The sequence below is a fragment of the Castor canadensis genome, chromosome 13, assembly GCF_047511655.1.
Source record: "Castor canadensis chromosome 13, mCasCan1.hap1v2, whole genome shotgun sequence".
Lineage (NCBI taxonomy): Eukaryota > Metazoa > Chordata > Mammalia > Rodentia > Castoridae > Castor > Castor canadensis.
The window spans coordinates 122,450,187-122,471,214 of record NC_133398.1 but is presented as its reverse complement, the minus strand read 5'-3'; the positions used below and the strand labels follow the sequence as shown (position 1 = coordinate 122,471,214).

Here is a 21,028-nt window from a genome sequence, read left to right as displayed (position 1 = left end):
GACCTGAAATCTCCAAGGGCTTCCTGTTTCTGTTAATATTGCTTGTTAGCAGTTTTATTGAGGGAGAAGTACTAAACTAAATTGAACATATTTAAAGTAGAGTTTTATAAGTTTTGACACAGTGTGTGAGCACCAGCACCACAGATGTTTCCTTGAGAACCTCGTACCCACCCCTCCTCCCTTCCTAGCACCTGTGTTCTCAGTCAACCAGTGATCTGCTTTCTGTCCTGTAGACGTGTTTGCATATTCTAGTGTCCTACACAAACGCAACCACGTTGTACATTTGTCTTCTTTCAGTCAACATAATTGTTTTGAGAATGATCCATCCTAAGATGAGTATCATTAGTTGGTTCCTTTCTATGACACAGTGGTGCTATGCTGTATGGATAAAGCACAAATGCGTCCATCTGTCCAATTGCTGATGGACACCTGCTGTTGCCAGGTGTGGCTACTATAACTCAAACTGCTCTGAACGTTCCTGTTCAAGACTTTGTACAGACATCTGCTTTAGTTTTTTGTGGATCAGTACAGTCCATTCTCTGAATCCAGGAGTTTCATATCTACGGATTCAACCAAACTCCAGTTGAAAATATTTTTTAAAAACTGCATCTGCAGTGGACATGTATAGACTTTTTTCTTGCCATGAGTCCCATTATAAGACAGTGTAACAACCATGGACAGAAGATTTTCATTGCATTAGTTATTATAAGTAATTGAGAGATGATTTAACCCATGGGGGAGGATGCACACAGGTTCTGTGCAAATACCCATCACTTGACATAGGGAACATAAGCAGTCACAGATTTTGGTATCCAAGAGGGCGGATGGGTCCCAGAACCAATCCTCTCACATACAGAAAGATGACTGTATTTAGACACGGCACGGTTGAAACACGTGCTAGGTGTATGTTTACTTTTTAAAGAAATTATCCAAAGTTGTGAACCATTTCATATAGTACACAAGAGTTCTAGTTTCACTACATCCTCTCTAACACTTGATCTTTTAAATCCCAATTATTTTAATATGTGTAAAGTGGTATCTCATTGTTTTTAACTTGCATTTCCTACTTCTCCTGCTTGAATAATTACCTTTTCTAGACATGTTTGGCACTTACAAATGTCTTAGCTGAAACATCCATACAAAATTTTTCTTTGTGTGCATCATATGGTTATACTGGTAGGATTGTTGTTTCTTTTTTCTTTTCTTAGTGCTGGGATGGAACACAGGACCTTGCACATGGCTCAGCAAGCCTTCTACCACTCGGCTCTTCCCCCGCCCCACCCCCAGCCCTTTATTAGCTTATTTTCTTACTATTGCATTTTGAGAGTTCCCGATATTATCCAGATACAAGTCCACTGTCACATAAATGCTTTGTGTACATTTTTTTCTTCTAGTCTCTGACTTGTCTTCTCATGCTCCTAGAAGTCTACTCTCAAAAGTAGACATTTTAAAGTTTGAGGAAATTCAATTTACAAAAATTTCTCTCTTACAGTTCATGCTTTGCTATTGTATCTGAGACATCTCTGCTTAACCTAAGGTCACACAAATGTTCTCCTGTCTTTTCTACCACACTTCTAGCAGTTTTCAGTATTGCATTGAGGTGTACATTTCAGTTTTGGAATTGATTTTTGTAGACAATGTGAAGTACAGATTGACATTCATTTCTTTTGTATATGACAATCAGCTAACTATTCTAACACTAAGAAGACTGTTTTCAGTGAGTATCCTTTGCCCGTTTACCAAAATCAAGCATCTTTATGTAATGTGGGTCTCATTCTGGTCTATTTCATTTTATTGATCTCTTTGTCTCTCCATAGGCCACCATCGCACTGCTTTGGTTACCACGGTTTTATAATAAATTATTGAAATCAGGGATTTTGAGGGGCTTAATTTAATTCTTCTTTCTCCAAATTCTAATGTCCTTTGTGTTTTCATGTAAAATTCAGAGTTGGCTCAACAACCTTGAACAGGGCACTTGCTGGCTCTTTAATTCCCATAGTTAATTTCCCGTGGTTTGATTTTGTAGCTTTCATTGTAAAGGTCTTACACAAATTTTGTCAAGCTTAACCCCAAATACTTTTGTTAGAATTTCAGTTTATTATCATTGGTATATAATTTTTGCATCTTGATCATATAACCTATAACCCAGCTCAGTTGTTGGTTCAAGTAGCTTTTCTTGGAGATTCCACTGGATAAGCTACACAAACATGCTTTCTGTAAGTAAAAGATTGTTTTAGCTATTTCTTTCTAGTCCAGATGGTTTTTGCTCCTTTTCTAATTCAACTGAACTGCCTGGAATCTCAGTAAAATGAACAGAGGTAGTGAGAAAAGACATTCTTGTCTTGTTCCTGATGTTCAGGGGAAACTTCCAGTCATTTGCTATTAAGTATAGGACTTACATTCTCTTCATTAAATTGAGGAAATTTTCTACTATTCCAAGTTTGCTGAGAATGCTGTCAGATTTTGTCAAATGCCTTTTTTGAATTTATTGAGATGATTGTATAAATTTTTTTTCTGGTTCTAGTTTATCAATATTGCAAAGTACATTGCTTTCCCATAGCCCTTTGAACATACACAATATGGTTGTGTTACCTGTCTTACTGTGCTTGTCTGCTAATTCTAGCATTTTCATTGTCTATGAGTGGACTTAGAATATAGGATTTTTCTCATTTTGTCCTATCTGGTGATTGGATACCAATGAAAAAATTAACTTACTGGTTTCGGATAAAAATGTATTCCTATAAACATTCTTGGCCTTTGCTGTAGGAAGCTGTTGGGTTAATTTGAAAGAAATCTTTTCAGGTAAATCTCTGAAGATTTGATAGGTAAACAAGAGGAGTATTTAGGGCTAATTTTTCTGAAGGAAAATATACAGTGCCTACTTTTTGGTCTTCCCCTAAAGTAGAGAAGTCTGAGTGTCATTTTAGTGTTAGTTGTTTCTGCTGCTTTTCCTTCATGCTATCTTGCCTCATAATCTGCCTGGTTATTTTTTTCAACCTATGTGAACTAAGAAACAAATCTTTTAAAATTATCATACAGAAAAGTGGATTTTTTAGTTAGGCACAGAGTCCTATGAGGTTTAAGACACATACATATTCAGGTAATTACCACCACAGTCAGGATACAAAAAATTCCATTACCTTAAAAAACTTCCTTGCACGAACTCTTTATAGTCATACTCTTTCCTTAACTCCTGTCAAGCACTAGTGCTATTATTTGTCATTATACTTTACTTCTTTCAAGAATGTCATCATACGTGGAATCATACAATACATAGCCTTTTGAGACTAACATCTTTCAGTAAAAGGTCTTCTCTTGTTTTTGGTGGCAGTGGAGTTTGAACTCAGGGCTTCATGCTTGCAAAGTAGGTGCTCTACTGCCTGAGCCATACCTCTGATCCATTTTGCTGGGGTTATTTTGGAGATGGGGGTTGTAAGGATTGCCTCAAGCTGCAGTCCTCTCAATCTCAGCCTCCTAAGGACCCAGGATTACAGGTATGAGTCAATGGTACCTGGCTAGTAAAATGCCTTTGACATTCACCCATGTTGAGGCATTTACCAATAATTTGTTACTTTTTCACAGTATGATGTTTATCAATTCACCACTGTAGAATAGTTAGGTTGTATCCAGTTTGGACAAGTAGGCAAATACAAATGTTATATCATTCATATATACGTGTTTAAGTGAATGTGAGTTTTCATGTTTCTCGAGTAAATTCTGAAGAGTGAAACTGCTATGACATACAGTGTGTTCTTTATAATCAACTGCTGTTTTTCCAGAATGGCTGTACCATTTCACATCACCACCAGAAATTTTTGAGTTCCAGTTGTTCCATAGACTTCCACTTGATATTATAAGGTTAACCATCAAAACAGGTGCATGGTGGTTCCTCTGAGTGTCTTTAATTTTATTAAACAACTTTCATGGGCTTAATTGCCATACAATATCTTCTTTGGTGAGGTGACTCTTCAAGTTGGTTGCCCATTTCTTAATTGAGTTATTGCCTTACTGTTGAGTTTTGAGAATTCTTTACATATTCCAGATACAAAAACTAGGTTGGATATGTGATTTTTAATTATTTTCTCCCAGTCTATAAGTCATCTTTTCACTCTCTCAATGATGGCTTTCACAGAGTAAAAGATTTTAGTTTTGAGTGTCTGACTTACCCATTTTCTCTGTTGCAGATCTGATACCTTGGATCTGAACCCCAGGTACAGGCAACTTCTAAAGTCATAGTTTTGCATTAATATTTACATAGATGTGAGGCTTAGGATCAAGATTCTTTTCTTTTTTTTGAGAATGAGCCATTATTCAATACATCTATTGAAAATACTACCTTTCTTCATTGAATCACTCTTGCATCTTGGTAAAAAAAAAAGGTGGAGCTAAAAGGGTAATTAATGCTAACCTCTTCAAATGATTTGGGAAGTGCTACTTCCTCTTATACCTTCTGGAAGAGATTTTCTAGCATTGGTGTTACATCTTGTTTAAATGTTTAGTAGAATTTGCCAGTGAAATCATCTGGACCTGGAAAATTCTTTGCAGAGATTTTAAACTTTAGATTCAGTCTTTTCAATAAGGATAGGATTGTTTCAGCTATCCCATCTTGGATGAGTTTTAGCAGTTTGTTGCTTTTAAAAAATGAGTTATTTTCATATACATTGTCTAGTTGGTGTCTGTAGGCTTGCTTATATTACTCTTGTTATCATTCCTTTATCCTGTATCTATAGTGCTATGCCTCTTTTACTCCTGACACTGGCATTTTATGTCTTTTTCTTTGTCAGTCTTGGTACAGGTTTAAAATTTTATTGACCTTTTTTTTTTTCAAAAAACCAGGCTTGGCTTTATTGCTTGTATCTATTTTGTTTGTTCTACATTTCACTGGTATCTGTTCTTTGTTTTCTTCATTTTGCCTGCTTTGGATTTATTTTGTATTAATTTTTGTTTCTTACGATAGAAAGCTGCATTATTGATTTGAGACCTCTTTTCTTGTCCAAGTATTTAGTGCTGTAAATCTCCTTCTAAGTATCACTGGCTTCATCTCACAAATTTTATTATGTCATATTTTCATGCTAATTCCAAAATATTTTCTAATTTTCCCTGAGACTATTTCTTTCCCCAATCACTTAGAAGTGCTATTAATTCTTAGTTACACTGTATCAAAGAACATAATGCCTACTCTTTTTATTCCTTAGGTTTGTCTTATAACTCAGGATATGGTAATTGTCCCAAGATGTACAGGAAAAGAGAGTGCATTCTTTTGATGTTGAGTGTTCTATGTCAATTAAGTCAAACCGGTTCACACTGAGGCTCAAATCCATTGTGTTGCTGTTTCTGTCTGTTTCATTTATTACTGAGAGAGGAGTAATGAAGTCTCCAACTGCATTTGTAGAACTGTTGTTTCTGCTTTTATTTCCGTTAGAGGTTTTTGTTATTTTGTTTTAAAATAACCTTTATTTTTTAAGTTAACATGTGCATTACAGGAAACAAACACACAAGAAGCAAAGAACAAAGTCATCCATGGCCTCAGACAGTTCAGTTGGACATGTCCTTCTAGGTCTGTTAGGGTTTTTTATTGTTGTTTTGATTTTTTTTTTTTGTATTTTTTCCCCTCCTCCTTTGGGTGCTTGAGGCAGGATCTCACTATGCAACCCAGGCTATCCTTGAACTCGAGATCCTCCTGCTTTAGCCTCTCAGTTGCTGAGACTACGGGCACTGCAGGCATGTTCACACTCAGCTTAGTTCAACTTGTTTTGAAGCTCCACAATTAGATGCATACACATTGAAGACTATTTTATATTTTTGATTAATTGGTTCTCTGATGAATATGTAGTATCTCCTTTTAGCCCTGGTAATTTTCTTTGCTCTGACGTCATTTGTCTGAAGTTAAAATAGCTACTCCAGTATTCTTTCGAGACATGTTTGCGCATTCTACCTTTTTTACCTTCCGCCTTCTTTTTACCCATATTATTTGGTTCTGGGGTTTGAACTCAGGGCTTCACACTTGCTAGGCAGGCAATCTACCACTTGAGCTACGCCCCCTGACCCTTTTGAGAGTTTTTAGTTCTATGTTGCTTCTGTCTGGAAACTGTGGTTTCTGGTGAGAACTCTGCAGTACATCTGGGTAATGCACCATTTTTTTCTCACTGCTCTCACCATTTTTTTCTTTGTGTTTCATGTTAGCAGTTGGATAAAGTGTACAGATGTGGATTTCTCTGATTGAAGCTGTTTGGGGTTTGCTCAGTTTCTTAACTCGCTAGGTTATGCTTTTTGTCAAATTTGAGGACTTTCCCGTCTTGTTTCTTCCAATATTTTCTCAGCACTGTACGTACCTTTCACCTCTCCTAGAACCCTGACACAAGTGTTAAGACCTTTTGTTATTGTCTATAGGTCCTTGAAAGTACACTGATGCTCTTCTGTCCTTCCTGTGTTCTAGTTGGATAATTTCAGGTGTTTTCATTGCCAATGTTAAAACTTCCATTCCCTTCTTCTTTACATCCTCTTCGTTGGCAAAACTTCCCACTTTAACATTTATTTCAAGGCTGTTTGTGAATGCTTGTTCAAGCATATTTATAATAGCTGCTCTATTTATTTGTTTGTTTGTTTTGGTACTGAGGATTGAACCCAGGGCCTTATGCATGTTGGGCAAATATTTAACCACTGAGCTTTATCCCTAGCCTGCAACAGCTGCTTGAAGGTATCAAAGCATTCCAACGCCTGTGCCATCCTGGCATTCAATGTGTTGGTTTGTCGTGGTTTTTCACTTGCCAAATAATTTTGGATTCTATTCCCAGTATCTTAAATGATATTATGATTTTTTTTTTCAGTACTGGGGTTTGAACTAGGGCCTTGCACTTGCTAGGCATGCACTCGACTGCTTAAGCTACTCCACCAACTCCTTTTGCTCTGCTTATTTTGGAGATAGGATCTTGCTTTTTGCTCAGGCTTGCCTGGACCATGATCCTCCTGTTTTATGCTTCCCATCATCACTGGGGTGACAGGTGTGTGATACCACACCCACCTTTTTTCCATTGAGATGGAATCTCACAGACTATTCTTGCCCGGGCTAGCCTCGAACCATGATCCTGCTCTGATCTCAGCCTTCCAAAAGGGTATGGTTATAGGGCATGAGCCACTGGCACCTGGCTGATAGTATGAAATCTTGAATCTTGTTTAAACCATATGGTGAGTTTTGGTACTTTTGCGTTAGCAGGCAATCAACATGGTCAGGTGCAGACTGCAAGTTGCAACCTATCTCCAGTGGGCTGTGGTTCCAGTTGGTTCAGTTTTCAGTGATTTTGCAGCTCTAATCTGATCTGAAATTGATATGTGTCACTCAGGAGCCAAGCTAGAACCTGGGTGGGGTTTATCCATTAGTTCTGTTCTCAAAGTGTTTTTTTTTTTTTTTTCTGTTGTTGCTTTGTTTGTTTCTTGGCGGTACGGGGTTTGAACTCAGGGTTTTACACTTGCTAGGTAGAAGCTCTACTGCTTGAGCCATGCTCCTGGCCCTTTATTGCTTTTTAGTTATTTTTCAGATAGGGTCTCACATATTTAAAAAAACAAAAACAGGCTGGCCGAAAACCAGCTGAGATTACAGATGCACATTACCAAGCCTGGTTTATTGGCTGAGATGGTGTCTTGCTAATATTTTGCCCAGGCTGACCTAAGCCACAATCCTCCTGATCTCCACTTCCTGAGAAGCTGGATTTATGGATGTGCTATACCATGCCCAGTCCTATCTCTGCACTCTTCACTCCACACTGGCCCCTAGACTACACTCACCAAAGTTTACCTTCATTTTAGTAAAGGTTCTTCTTGTACCAGGGAGTGTGCACAGTACAAAGAAGAGATAGCATGTGAACAAATTCTCCTTTTTAAAGTGATTCTTCCAGATAAAGTTGCTGGTCCCTGACTCCTCAGATCAGGCTGGGCCCACCGCTCCACAGTGTATGGCAAACTGAGGGTTTTACTAGGAGGCTGATCTTTTTCCCTGTACCAACAAAACTCTACAAGTATAACAGAAGTCAATGGAAACACATGATAGAAAATCAAAACTGATTCACAAACATTTTTCACGAATGTACCATAATGTTAGGCCAAGTTACTTAATTAGCCACTCTTTCCTGTCAAGTGATAGGGAATTAAACCTTAAATCTGTTTGAATGATTATTTTGGGCTCCCAAAGCACCACAAAAATCAAGATTCAAATGACAGCACAAAGGCAAGCGTGTGGCAAGCGTGTGGCTGCCCAGGTGCACAGATCAATGTCCATGTGGACAACTGAAAATCCACAGTCTCAGAACTGAACACCCCAGGGTGTGTTCACCACAGTGTACTGCAGACCAGGACGGATGGGTGCAAGGGTCACTAGATAGCACGGGGCAGGAAGGGCACAGAGATCGTCAGCACACGCCTGTGCTGCTGGCGTCTCACCTGCATGGGGGAGGTAACAGGGCCGCTTAAGCAGATGCTGCCCTGACTAGGCTGATCTAGTGGCAAACAGGGAGAGATGGGGACATGGCCTCATAGCTGCCCTAAGCTTCAGGTATCCGTGTGGGTCAGCCCCTTGCACTGGAGCTAAGCCAGCAGTGCACAACAGCAAAGGGCTGCTCGGAGAAAGGTCAACAAGGGCTGCCAGGGAGGGCTGCAGTGCTCTGGCTGCTCCTACCTTGGCTGGCTTCTGGCTGCAGGGAGCTTACAGGAAGTGGGGGTGATGATTCAGGGGCATCGGCCGCTGGGTGCTCAGCCACTGGACAGATGATAAACCATCTCTTCCCCGTGTGCAGGACTGAGAAGCAGAACATAAACGACGTGCTGAGGGAGCAAGTCTCTCTCTAGAGCAGGCGACCCCTGATGCTGCACCAGAATGGCCAATGGGGGCTCCAAGCAACAACTCGTTTGTACCTATAGGGTTTTCTCCAGAAAACCATGGGCCCTCTAATAATCTTAAATAGCTCCCTTCATGATAGGAGGCCCCAGGCCCCTTGATGAAGAGGTCCTAGGGAGGGGCTTCCATTGCTCTTCCTTCCCCTAGATGAGAGCTGAGCAGTTGACCAGGGACACCTCACTCTCAGAAGTCCTGACTCGGGCTTAGTTCCCAGGTGCCCTTAGTACCAGCCTTGCAAGTGGTGATGTCAGACAGTAGGCAATGGTCCTCAGACAGGGGAGCCATTCCCAGGTAGAGACCTCCTTCTCCACATACTCTCATATCCCTCCAGTGCAATAACCCAACTCTCTGCCACCAGGTGCAATGAAGGCCTCTGCGCAACCCCCTGCTGCAGAGCAGAGGGACCTCGGGAAATGCTGCTCCCAGAGGCCGAAGGCGGGGGCAGACTCACCGTTCTGCTGATACACGGGGGCGTTTGCTTGGGACTGCCCACTCTCCTGCATGAAGGAGAGGGATCGGAAGTCAGCACAGCCCACACTTAGTGAGAACTTCCTGCAGAGCTGAAGCATCTGCCCTTCCCACCGCCCCCCCACCCCCACATCCACCACTGCTCCCTGGGGACCTAGGTTCTCACCTCCCCAGAGACCAGGCCACAGGTACTCAGATGCGGTGGGCTGGCCCCCGCATCAGAGGCGTGATCAATGTCTGTGTCCTCACTGAGCATGTCCTCTGCCTTGTCCATGACGTCCTTCATCTGCTCAATGAATGTCTCGCGCTCAGCTGGCAGAATGAAGTCATGCTCTACCTGCAAGGGGACATGGTATGGCTGGTGATGACCTCTTGCAGGCCATGGCTATACTAGGGCTTCCTCGGGGAGGTATGGCTCTCCACGCTGTCCTAGGCCCCAGGGGAAGATGTGGCAAAGGGTCATGTCCCCATATAGAGGTTGCATGGTCCAGTGAGAGAAGTAGATGACTCTAGGGATAGACAAAGCAGTTGAGGCTAGGAAAGTCCCCTCAGAGGGATGGCCTGTTGCTCCCAGCATTGACCCTGGGAGTTTCTTATATGCGCCTCTCCACATGGCTCTGTCCAGGAGGCTTGTGCCTGATTTTCACTGGAACTCGAGGGTGGCCTTCTCATGGGTTATTCTCAACACAGGTTCCACCTAACAGCGATGTGGCTCTTCTCAGTGCAAAGTCCAGAAAGAGTGTCTCCAAAATCAACCAGACTGAGCCAGGCTGACCTGACACTGGGCATGGAGAGGCTGTTTAGGGCAGATGTCTAGGTTCCAGCCTGGCTCCTATGCCATGAGGGAGCACTGCCAGGGCTGTGGTCTCTCCATCTGAACCCTGGACTCTGAAGGCCGCCCCTCCAGAGCACTATGCCCACTTGTGCTGGCTTGCATCCTCCAGATGGGCTGGGGATGTGACACCCATGCAGCCCACTGGCCCTCATGGCCATGCTGTGCACACAGGAGGGGTCTTCTACCCCTTGCCCAGCACCTAAGACAGCAAGGACAGCCTAGGTCTCTGGCGAGTGAGAAAGGACAGCCAGGTAGCCCACAGCACAGCCTGAACACCACAGCCTCTGTTAAGCCTCAGGGCTTACTTAGCAGGATACAGTCACTGTCCCCAATTCTCATGTGGGTACTCAGTACCCCTGCTCACGTCCTGCACCACTTGTCATCACCCACTCAGGCATAGGATGTGGTACCTCTCAGAAAACCATGTAAAGACTCCAGGGAGAAAGACTGGAATTTCCCTTGCTCAGAGGTGTCCAGTCTCTGCCTCTTCCAGGCCTTGGCACTTCCTCCCATCCACATACCTCTGCAATCACCTGGAAGCCTCGGACATCTGTCCTTCCAGATCACTTTGGGATAGGTACATCTGCACCCGTAACAAGTTGGTCTTAAGTGGAGCTCCTCCTATCCCCTCCAGGTCCGCCCCCAGGAGCATCACTACACCATCCCAGACAGGAGTTCACCTATGCTCAATGCTACCTTCTATGATTCACTTGTTAATTCAGCACAGCACATGCGTACAACGCACATAAGGCAGGATGCTGGGGCCACCATCATCCAGTGTGACACAGTGTGCTGTGCACAGAACGTACACAACGTTCTAACTCTGTGTGAAACTGAACCAGAGTCCCTTGATGTTTCCTGTTAGGTACATATTTCTTTTCAAAAAATTAAAAGAGAGCAAAATAAACTAAAAAACGAAACAGAGAAAATCCTAAGACACAAGATCCAGGTATAACCTGGAATCAATGCCAAGTTAATGCAAATATCCACAGTTCCCCTTTAATGTTGCAAGGAAGTTTTGCCAGAATAATGAACTCAAGGCCCAATCAAATCTACCAGTACCAGAGCAATGAGGAGTGCCTGGCACCCCACACTTGGGAGGATCAAGAAAAGCTTTTGGGAACAGCACCCAACCCTGACACCACACCTGTCCTTCTACTCTGGTCCCCTGAAGTCTCTGTCCCTAGGGCAGGAAAGGGCCGAGGATGAGGCTGATAGAGGCTGCACGTTGATAGTTATGGTGCTGGGCCAAATTTGCGTCTTTAAATCAGGTTTTCCTCACAAGGTGTTTTAGATGGCTTAGCTTAAAAATACCCAACTCAAACCTTTCACAGAGTACAGGAGAGAAAAAGCCACAAAATGAGAGGAGGACCAGCATGAATGAAAAAGCAAGTCTGAGAAGATTCCAGTTCACAAAGTGTTTGTGCGCTCTTTCTCTCCCTCCCTCCTTCCCTCTCTCCCTCACACACACAAACCGCTCAAAACAAGGGTTTGCAAACACACAATTCCTACAGCCATCATCTGTGAGGAGGACAGGAGAGAGAGCTACAGAAACAGGATCAGTGGGCAGCACAAGGCTGGGGACCACTTCAGATGCATCAAGATTCCTGAACACATATGCACATGGAAAGTCACACACAGCCTGGTAAGATGAGGGAAGAGATGTGTACAGAGTCAAAGTCTGGCAGCTGAGTGAGGACCTGGTGTTGGTTCACTCACTACTGACGAGGGTCAGTCCCTGGCCAAACCATAGTCGGGTACCTCTGACCCTCTCCTCCACCTGGCCTTGACCCTGGCCAACTCCTGCCTTGGGCCAAACCCAGCTATAGCAGGAATCCTGCTAAATCAGTTTAGAGAGAACACCCGCCCCACCCCCGCCCAGATGCCCTGTCTGATCAAACGCCTCCTTCCCCACTTTGACGGCAGGCCTGTGGCATGACCTCACAGCATCCTATTAAATGGGTTTAGCAGTAGGTTTTGCTCATCTAAGGAGGCTCTAAAAATGAAGAAAAACCTGAAAAAAACAAAACAAAACAGGGTTCAGGTATAACCTGGAATCGACGCCAAGTTAACTCAAATATCCAGAGAATTCTGGGACATAGCTGAGTGGAAGATGTGAAAACACTTTGGAGGGGGGCAGGCTGGAGGGCAGGACCTCTGGAAACACTACCGCACTTGTTCCTGGCATGAGAAGGCCAGGCAGTCCCCGCTGACCATTGTGAATGTGCGTGGCCAGAGCATAGGGCATTCAGACACACCATCCAACGGGGTTCAGTACTGTGATGCTTCCTCTTAGGTTATTTTCCACCCCTCAGCCCACTCTTGCTCCCAACTGCTAAGCCCCAGGTGGTCTGTGCTGCGTTCAGAGCCAAGCCCATCATCTGCAAGCTACTGCAATGGTCTCGAGCCATGTCCTCCCAACCATTTTAGCAAGCAGCAGAAACGTTAATTCTCTAACTCCGAGGCAACTGTGCCAGGGCCTAGGCTCCAGGAAGGGCTTGGGATGAGGCAGACACTGAGGCATGCGACTGTCCCAGAAGCAGATGGCAGGGCTTTCCTGAATTTAATGAGATAGCCAGGGGACAACAGTCCAAGGGGCAATTTTTTGTTGACCTCCAGCGCCAAGTTATTGAATACAGCAGTTATATTTCACACTCTGTTTCCTTATCACACTAGCTTCACTCACTGTGCTTGGGGACCACCTGGGGTGAGGAGGGGCAGCATGGGTCACCACTGCCAGCGGCTTTCTTAGGACATGGCTTCTTAAAACTCCCCTCCTGCATGAATGCTGACCTAGGAAGGATGTTAACCTGTTCTGTGGTCCTTGATGGGCCAGCAAGTCTGGCATACACAAGTACATTCTTTTTGTTCGTGTCTGTGTGTGCTTTCAGCAGAACAGTTCCTGAGGCCCAAGACCCCACACCTAGCAGGGCCAGAAGCTGGGAACACAGCAGAAGTCCCTGGGATACAGGCACATGACCAAGAGAAGCCTGTGAATGAGGCCGTGTCTGCTCTGGCAAAGAGGGGCAGCTCTGGATGAAGGTGCAGACAGAGCTGGGAGAACAGGGATGCACTGTGGGGCTGAGTTGCACTTCCATGGGGAGGCTGACAGATGGCTCTGAGCAGAAACCATGTTTCATCAGCCTATGAGGATGCCATTTCCATTGGCTCCTCTGTGTCACATGCTCTCAAGGCCCTCCTTTTATTCTGAGGGATAGACTGAGGTGGAGGCACACCATCCTATGGTGGTATGTGTTATGAATACGCCCTTCCAGCTGCCCTCTCACATCCAGGCGGTTTCTGCTCAGCAGGGGGAGGAGTCCACATCCCCAGGTGCAAGAGTCATTGCACTTGACTGTAGACCCACAGCTCTTGGGGACAGCCCCCAGACACTGAGCCTGACCCACAGGCCACCCAACACGGCCATACAGGGCTGAGCTCAACATGCTTGCCCCTGCATGTGCCCAAGGGCTGCAAGGAGATGACCTCGCCACCCGGGCCCAGCCTCACCATGTACGTGGCAATCTCATCAGGTGCGTCCCCATCCAAGTCAAACTTGAAGGTCACCATCTTGTGGTTATGCGTTTCCAGCTGGCACTCTACCATCTTGTCTCCTGTGTTGCACACCTGCAGGAAGCAGATGGTCAGACTGTGGAGAACACCACACTGAACCCGTACCCCACACCCTAGCCACTCACATTCAGGATAGTCAGCCGGGGCCGGCTGGCCCTCTCCTGCCGGGAGCGGGCACGTGTGGACCTGCGGTGGTGTTTCCGGGCAGCCCTGCCCTCCAGCCTGCCCCCTCCAAAGGCTCCTTCACAGCTGTCACTCAGCTCTCTTCCAGAAGTGACATCAGAGCCACCATAGCTAAGCAAAAACCAAGAATATTAATGGCATCCACGGATGATCAGCAAGTCCGCTGTGGTCAGCCCAGCCAGCCTGGAGGCTTTAAAACCTTCAGGGCCTGAAGCCATGACTTGCAGAGGTGGCAACCACCCTGTGAAGGGACCCTAAGACCCTGTTCCTCCCTGTAGTGCTCATCCTTGGTGGTACAGGGACAGCTTCCCAGTTACTGGCTACATGACCTTGGCTCTCTCAGCTTCTTGATCTGTTGAGGTGAGCCCATGTGCCTCAGTTTCCCCATCTGAGCAACAGGAACACAGCAGCCACTCAGGGCTGCGGACTGCAGAGAGTCTGGAGGTGTCTAATATACTCAGGACCCAGCTTCTGGTATATTATCAAGGTGCGGCCCATGGTCACTTCCCATGACTACCTTCAGTAAGGAGAGTACTGGCTTCCCAGGACACAAGGAGCTAGGCCAACTCTGTCCTACCCATGGGGGATCCTGGCTGGCTCCCTCCTCTACCTCTAGGTCTCTGTGCACTGCCAGCTCTGCCCACAGTCGCTCCCTTCTGGACTGGAACGCCCTCAGCACACAGATCAGCACCAGGACCCAGACTACAGCAGACAGCCTCCAACAACCAGGTTTCAACCAGGGCTGCCAAAGACCCTGAGAGAAGGTCCTGGAGACTTAACCAGGTCAGATTTGGAAAAGGGGGTGCCACGTGTTAAAAATCCCAATGGCAACCAGGCAAACTGGGGCAGGATCCAAGTGAAACAGCAGCGGGGGTTGGGCTAAGCTGGTGCCTGGACCTGCACCCCCACCCATCCCCAGGTCAGGCTGGACGGGTACCTCTCACAGCTTTGCAGGAGGCCAGGAGGCTTATCCCGAGAGGCCTGCTCCTGAAATAAAACCAGAGTGAAGGGATTGGGTCATGGTGCTTCAGCTTCCTAAGTGTACCCCACCCCCTGCCCAGCCTGCAGCCAGGGGGCCCCACACAGGGGCCAGCAGGGAGGTTTTCATCTTTTTGAAAGGCTTGGAGCCAAGTGGCTCTCTAAAAGCAGAAAGTTGCTTCCTCTCCAAAATCACTACCACACTTTGAGGACCCCTAAAAGAGGACACACGGGCTTTTGCAACCTCTCCAGGGGCAAGTGTTTTCCAGACCCATTTATAAAACTCATTCCCTTTATCTTCATGGGCTTATGGGACGAGTGAGAGACAAGAACAGGACTGTGTGGCTGTCCCAGAGCACACTCCACCTCCCAGGACTGAGAACCAAGGTTCACAGAACAGACCCCAAATGGCTGTGAGCAGGGACAAGACACACACCTCTTGGGCTGGTTCCACTATCAGTTGGACGGGTGGGCAGGGGCCAGCAATCACAGGCCCAGTGGGCAGTGGCGGGTTAGCTGGCGGAAGGAGTGTGGCCATCTGAGTGGGCACACTCTGAGCAGCGGCCACCACTGTGGGGGGCAAGGAGCTGGGGAACTTAGGCAGGAGCTCAGGAGCAGCAGGGGGCAGCACATCTGGCAGAGGTGGAGAGAGGACAGCAGGCGGCAGGGGCATGGTGGGGACCGGAGCAGCAACTTCCACCGTGTACGGAGGCGGATGAGCCAGCAGGACCTGGGGCACAGGGATAGGGATGCAGGTTGGCTGCTTGGGGTAAGGCGGACATGCCTAGGCACAGTAATGAGCACAGGAGCTGGCAGGGGGTGGTGCGTGGGAACATCCATTTCCAATCCACACTCCCTGAAGGTGGTGAGCCCTTCCTTTAGGGCACGTTTCGCTTGTGGGGCTAACAGAAGAAAACAGGTGGATGTCTTCACATCCCTTTCCGTGTAAAATCTACCCATGTGGTAATACCTAGTCTGCTCGTCATTTAGGAACTTCTAAGTCCAATAAAAAGTCAGAAGGTGACCTGGACATAAGGTGTACCCCAAAAGGTTCATGTCCTAGCTAGGCTTGGTCCCTAGCTGGTAGCGTTATTGAGAGATGACTGGATCCTCAAGCTCTGACTGAATCAATGGATTAATCCCTTGATGGCACTATTGGGAGGCGGAGTCCAAGTGGAGGAAGTAGATCAATGGGGACGTGGCGTGGAAAGATAAACTTTGACCCAGCCCCTTTCTTTATCTGGAAGCACAGTGGCCCTGCTTCCAGGCCAGCAAGAGAAGTGACTTTGCTCTGCCACACACTCCCCACCATGATGTTCTGCCTCACCAGGAGCCCAGAAACAATGGAGCCAATTGACCATGATCTGAAACCTTTGAAACCATGGGCCAAAAATCTATCTTTCCTCCTTTAAACTGTTTCTCCCCGCTGGTTGTCACAGTGACGAAAAGGTAACAATAGATATAACTAACACACTTAATATACAAGCTGGGCACCTGCTGTCACCCTTTGACGTCCTGCTCCTGAGTGGCTTTCTGCTTTAGTTCAGAGCATGGGGTGGCCTTTCCTGGTCACAAGTGCACCCTGAGAGAGTTCACAGACACAACCTCCTGCAGGGTAGCCTGCCGTTCACGCTGGCTTCCCACTGTGCTTATCTCTTTCTAGAAGCTTTCTGGGGCCAAAAGGTAAGATGACAAGTCACAGTCTGCCACAGCAGGGGTTGAGAAGGCTGAAGACTCGAGGAATGTCTGTACCTCTCAGGAATGGAACAGGTGCACTCACTAGGGCCTGCTGGCCTGAGCCCCTCTGTCAACAGCCTGAGCCAGCTCAGACACCACTCTGAAGCCAACAGGAAGACAGCTTTCCTGGACAAACGCCCAGCTGCTGCAGACAGGGGTGCCTTTGGGGTGGCCAGCCCAGCTCATCAATAAGCTTCTAGACCCTCTGCTAGTCAGCCTGTACGATGGCCACGGAGCAACTTGTGAGGAACCCAGCACCAGGCAGAAAGGCCCAAACCATGCCTCCTGCTCTTGGCTTTCCCCAGAAGCAGACCAGCACTGGGAATTAGTGGGCTGAGTGGCAGCTGACATCTTTTAGCCAGGTGGCTAACTCAGTGAGGGCACGAGTCTGATGCTCTTGTTCCCACTGTTTGTTTTATTTTGTTTTGTTTTTAAGAGAAACGCTAGTTTGCCAGCCAGTAGTCCTTTTTCTCCAAGCACACAACTCTCTGGAAGTAAGACAGCAAGCAGCAATATCCAGGGGATGTCATGTGTACTCAGAACATGGGTCTCTACTCAGTTTGATCAGCAAAAACAGCTCGGCAGCACCTGGCACCAGGGGTGCTCCATGTGGGGCCCTTCATCCAGATGAATCTCACAATGAAGTCAGAAGGAGGCACTAGCCCCACATTAAAGATGCCTGAGGCTCAAAAGGCAGGGGCCATGCCCCAGCCACAAAGCTGTCAGGGCTCAGAACCAGAGTGAGGCCAGGATGGAAGATGCCCAAGTGGGAGTGTCCAGGTGGGAAGATGCCCATGTGTGGGGCTCCCATGGGCAGGGGGTGCTGACAGGTGCAGAAGACACCTAGATGAGGTAACCAGGGGGGAGGTGCCCAGGTCAGCTCTTCCTTCCCCAAGGTATACACTTGGGTTTCAACAGAATATCCTAGAAGGGCCAAATATGAGTGTGCTATGTGGGTATATGAAACCACACAGGAGACCTCCCATCCCAGGGTGGTGTTCCTATATACCGAGGCAACCCTTCATAGTTGACCTGGCATACTGTGTAGAGTCCCCATCTGATACCAAGACAGGCCCCTGGTCCCACCATGATCATCTTCCAGCCAGTAGCCCCTCAGCACCTATACCCCGACCTCTCTCTGCCTCATCTCTCTTAACATGGGGGTGTCTACCTTGCCTCACTTGGGCAAGGTGCTCCGGGAGGGGCTGACCTCAGATGCATGGGAGCCCTGGTACCCACAGAAGGGCCAACACAGGCCAATGGGCCTGCTAAGACCAGCATGGGTAAGGACAAGGGAGGCCTTGGGCACACAAGTGGCAGCTGCCAATCTCTAGACAGGGTGGGACAACGGAACTCACTAGTCACCTTGAAGTTCACAGCTCCTGAGGAGGCAGCAGCTGCCCTACAGTGGCTTTGGCCTCTGCCTCCTCACTGGCACCAGCCTGCCCCTCAGTCAAGATACTCAGTGGAAGCCATGACCCAGTGAAGGGAGTAGCTAAAGAATCCCTCAAACCTGCTTCTGAGGGTCTCCAGGTGCCAGGGGGCAGACCCAAGCCCTGCAGGTAGATTACCTGGTTCCCTGAGGTGACAGCTGGAGCAGCCTGCTCAGGCAAGTGGACAACGCCAGGCTGGAGGGGCTGAGGAAGCACAGGTGGCACCGGCTGTGGTGGGGTGACCCGTAAGCTCTGCACTGTGTGGTGGGGGGAAGGCGGGATGTCTCCAGTTGCTATCTGTGGGAAGGCTGCTGGGTACACAGGCTGGGTTGGGAGCTGGGCTGGTAGTTGAGCTGGGAGCTGAGCCACAGCAGGGTGGATGGACAGAGCAGCCACACCCTGTGGGGCCACGGCCAGTAGAGGGATGGCAGCTGGTGCACTTGGCACAATGGTCTGGCAGGGCACACCCAGAGGCGCTCCAGTGGGATGGGGCAACTTGACTGCCTGCAGAGGTAGGGCTGGGGATGCGGGCAGGGGGGTGGCCAGGCTTGGCAAGATCACGGCTGGAGAGAAATACTGAGGCGGTGGCACAGGGGCCACATTTGCAGCTGGCAGGTCAGTGAGAGCCTGAGGGAGGCCGTCAATTCCCGCCAGGGGTGTTATGGGGGGGACCACAGGCATTGGAGGAATCTGAAAGAGACACAACAGTGCATTAGTCGTGGCTGCCACAGGTCCTCACCCAGAGCACCTGTACAGTCAGTGTGAGATGAGGGGATGGTGACACAAGGGGAGCATGGCTCTGCTCCCAGACATTTTGTGCAACTGCTCAAAGGGATTCCAGACGTAAATCAATGGAAAAGGGACCCCTAAGTGTGTGAAGATTTTCAAATGGAAGAGGAAATCAGGCAGTCTGGGTGTGACCTGCTGGGCACCCCCACTGGCCCCAGCACGGAGGGCCTCCTTGTGTCCATATCCCCAGTGGGCTTCATGGGCAACCTCGAGGGGCAGCTTGGAAACACGGAGTCCAAGAGTGACTACGGGGCCCTGAAGTTCTGGAGCACTCTCATTCAGAAGGGCTGAGATCGTCAGAGCCATGAGACTCTCCCCAGACCTTTGCAGTCTCAGAGCCTGAAGCCCCAACCTTACCACAGCACTACTGGAAACCTAACTGTGGCGGATTCTCGGTAGAGCCCCTGGACTGGTTGGGAAGACACCCCCACGGCATGCAGCCTCCCAACAGCAAGAACTCCAGAACCTTCTATCTGCATCTTCTCAGTGACCAGTGTACTTCCTAGAGACAGCTGGTATCTGACTTGTGGACTGAGCACGTCAGTCCCTGACAGCACTCTCTAAAATACCACTTTCTCATGAGTGTTTGTGAGCATCATGCTGTGTACACCTTTGTGCAATTAATTTTTTTTGGTGTACTAAGGTCTGAACTCAGGGACTTGTGATTGCTAGGCAGATACTCTACCACTTAAGCCATGCCCCAGCCTTCACCTTTGTGAAATTACAAGACAGCAATAATACTTAAATCTACTGTCATCTGTTTGAAAGCAACCACCAACAACCAAGATGATGATTTAATTAGACCCCTAAATTGACCCTAAGGTGGTGTCACAAAGATATGGTGTGGTCAACAGCTGAAGGAAAACCATTTAGGGACCCCCACAAAGAAACTTGTGGAGGGACTAAATTACAGGAACACCCCCTTACCCTGAAGGAAACTCTGTCTACAGAATGAGGCCTACTTCTGTCCTACCACTGAGATCACAACCCATCCCCATCACCAAGGGTCTCTGGAATGGCCAAGATCATAGGTGCGATAAGCCTGAGCTATGGTGCCCAACTTGACTGTGGTCTGCACCCATCATACTGCCAGCTGCCACCAGTTATGGACATTAGTTATGGACCATGCCCCCACAGAAAAAAACATCAGCGGTCACCTCTGCTGCTTAAGACAAGCCTCAGGGGTCAGCCTTCCTTGCAGTAGGCAGTGCCACCCAGCTGGCTACTGGATCTCTGAGGTGTGGCCCTTAGCCCAGCCTTGCACAACACCACAAGATGGACAGTCACCTGAAGCAAGTCCTTCTGTTCTCTACGCCCAATCAGAGGCCAATGGTGACCCTTGTCCTTGACCTTGAACTAAACCTTTTCTCCATCCTGTGCACACCTGGGATTGGGTGTGTACTGGATGGTGAGGTGGCAGCTGCCCTCCCTCCTTTCCTGAGGGATCCCATATCTGCCACTCACAGCCCAGAGGCCTCTCAGCCTGGGAGGAAGGCCTGCCAGGAAAGGGAAAGGTGAGGGCAAGAGAGGGCAACCCAGTCAAGGGAGGCTGTCCCTGTGGCCTCCACATTCCTAGGCCTGCTCTGTTTGTCATCAGAGCAATGCTGATGCATGCAACATGCCCTACATGGGGTTTGTACCCACGTTGCTGAGCCCATCTCCCCAGTCCGGCACCCCCAGGTCACATGCACACAGGCCCTGCCAGTGACCTGGTACCCCACCCAAGGTGGGCAGGCTGCAAGCCAGAGGTACCTGCGGAGGGACTTGAGCAAGAGGTTGCAGCGGTGGCTGTGGCATCTGGAGGGGCTTTAGCTGAGCAGGAGCCACCACCTGGGAAGTCGGAGCCAGGTATGGAGGCAGGAGAGGGGGCACCGGCTGGATGGAGCCCATGGGCTGTGGGGCCAGAACCTGTGTCAGGGTTGGTGGTTGGGCCATTGGAGGCAGCTGGAGAGACAAGAGGGTCTTAGACCCCGGCCTGCTGAGGCAGGGTACTGTGGTCAGACACCACAGAAATCTACACTCACCCTCATACATGCATAGCCACACACACACTCTCACTCTCTCCATCTCTCTCTCTCCCTCACATACTTATATATTAGACAATACAGTCAGATTCGGTCACACTCACACACACACACTTCCACA

General features: G+C 47.9%; 1 protein-coding gene across 15 annotated transcripts in view; it reads right to left on the bottom strand.

The window, feature by feature from the left end:
* Window positions 1–21,028, bottom strand: part of Wnk2 (WNK lysine deficient protein kinase 2) — a 128,608-nt gene that overhangs the window by 42,299 nt on the left and 65,281 nt on the right. For 12 of the 15 annotated variants that reach the window (XM_020186437.2, XM_074052515.1, XM_020186473.2 and 9 more), the window contains 9 exons: window positions 20,636–20,827; window positions 18,233–18,784; window positions 15,361–15,654; window positions 14,884–14,933; window positions 13,889–14,057; window positions 13,701–13,817; window positions 9,522–9,692; window positions 9,339–9,384; window positions 8,669–8,788 (listed from right to left, as the gene is read on the bottom strand). In XM_020186437.2, the coding sequence (XP_020042026.2) occupies window positions 8,669–8,788; window positions 9,339–9,384; window positions 9,522–9,692; window positions 13,701–13,817; window positions 13,889–14,057; window positions 14,884–14,933; window positions 15,361–15,654; window positions 18,233–18,784; window positions 20,636–20,827 (1,711 nt within the window). The remainder of the gene's footprint in view (window positions 1–8,668; window positions 8,789–9,338; window positions 9,385–9,521; window positions 9,693–13,700; window positions 13,818–13,888; window positions 14,058–14,883; window positions 14,934–15,360; window positions 15,655–18,232; window positions 18,785–20,635; window positions 20,828–21,028) is intronic. The other 3 variants (XM_074052519.1, XM_074052517.1, XM_020186451.2) reach the window with 1 other exon arrangement.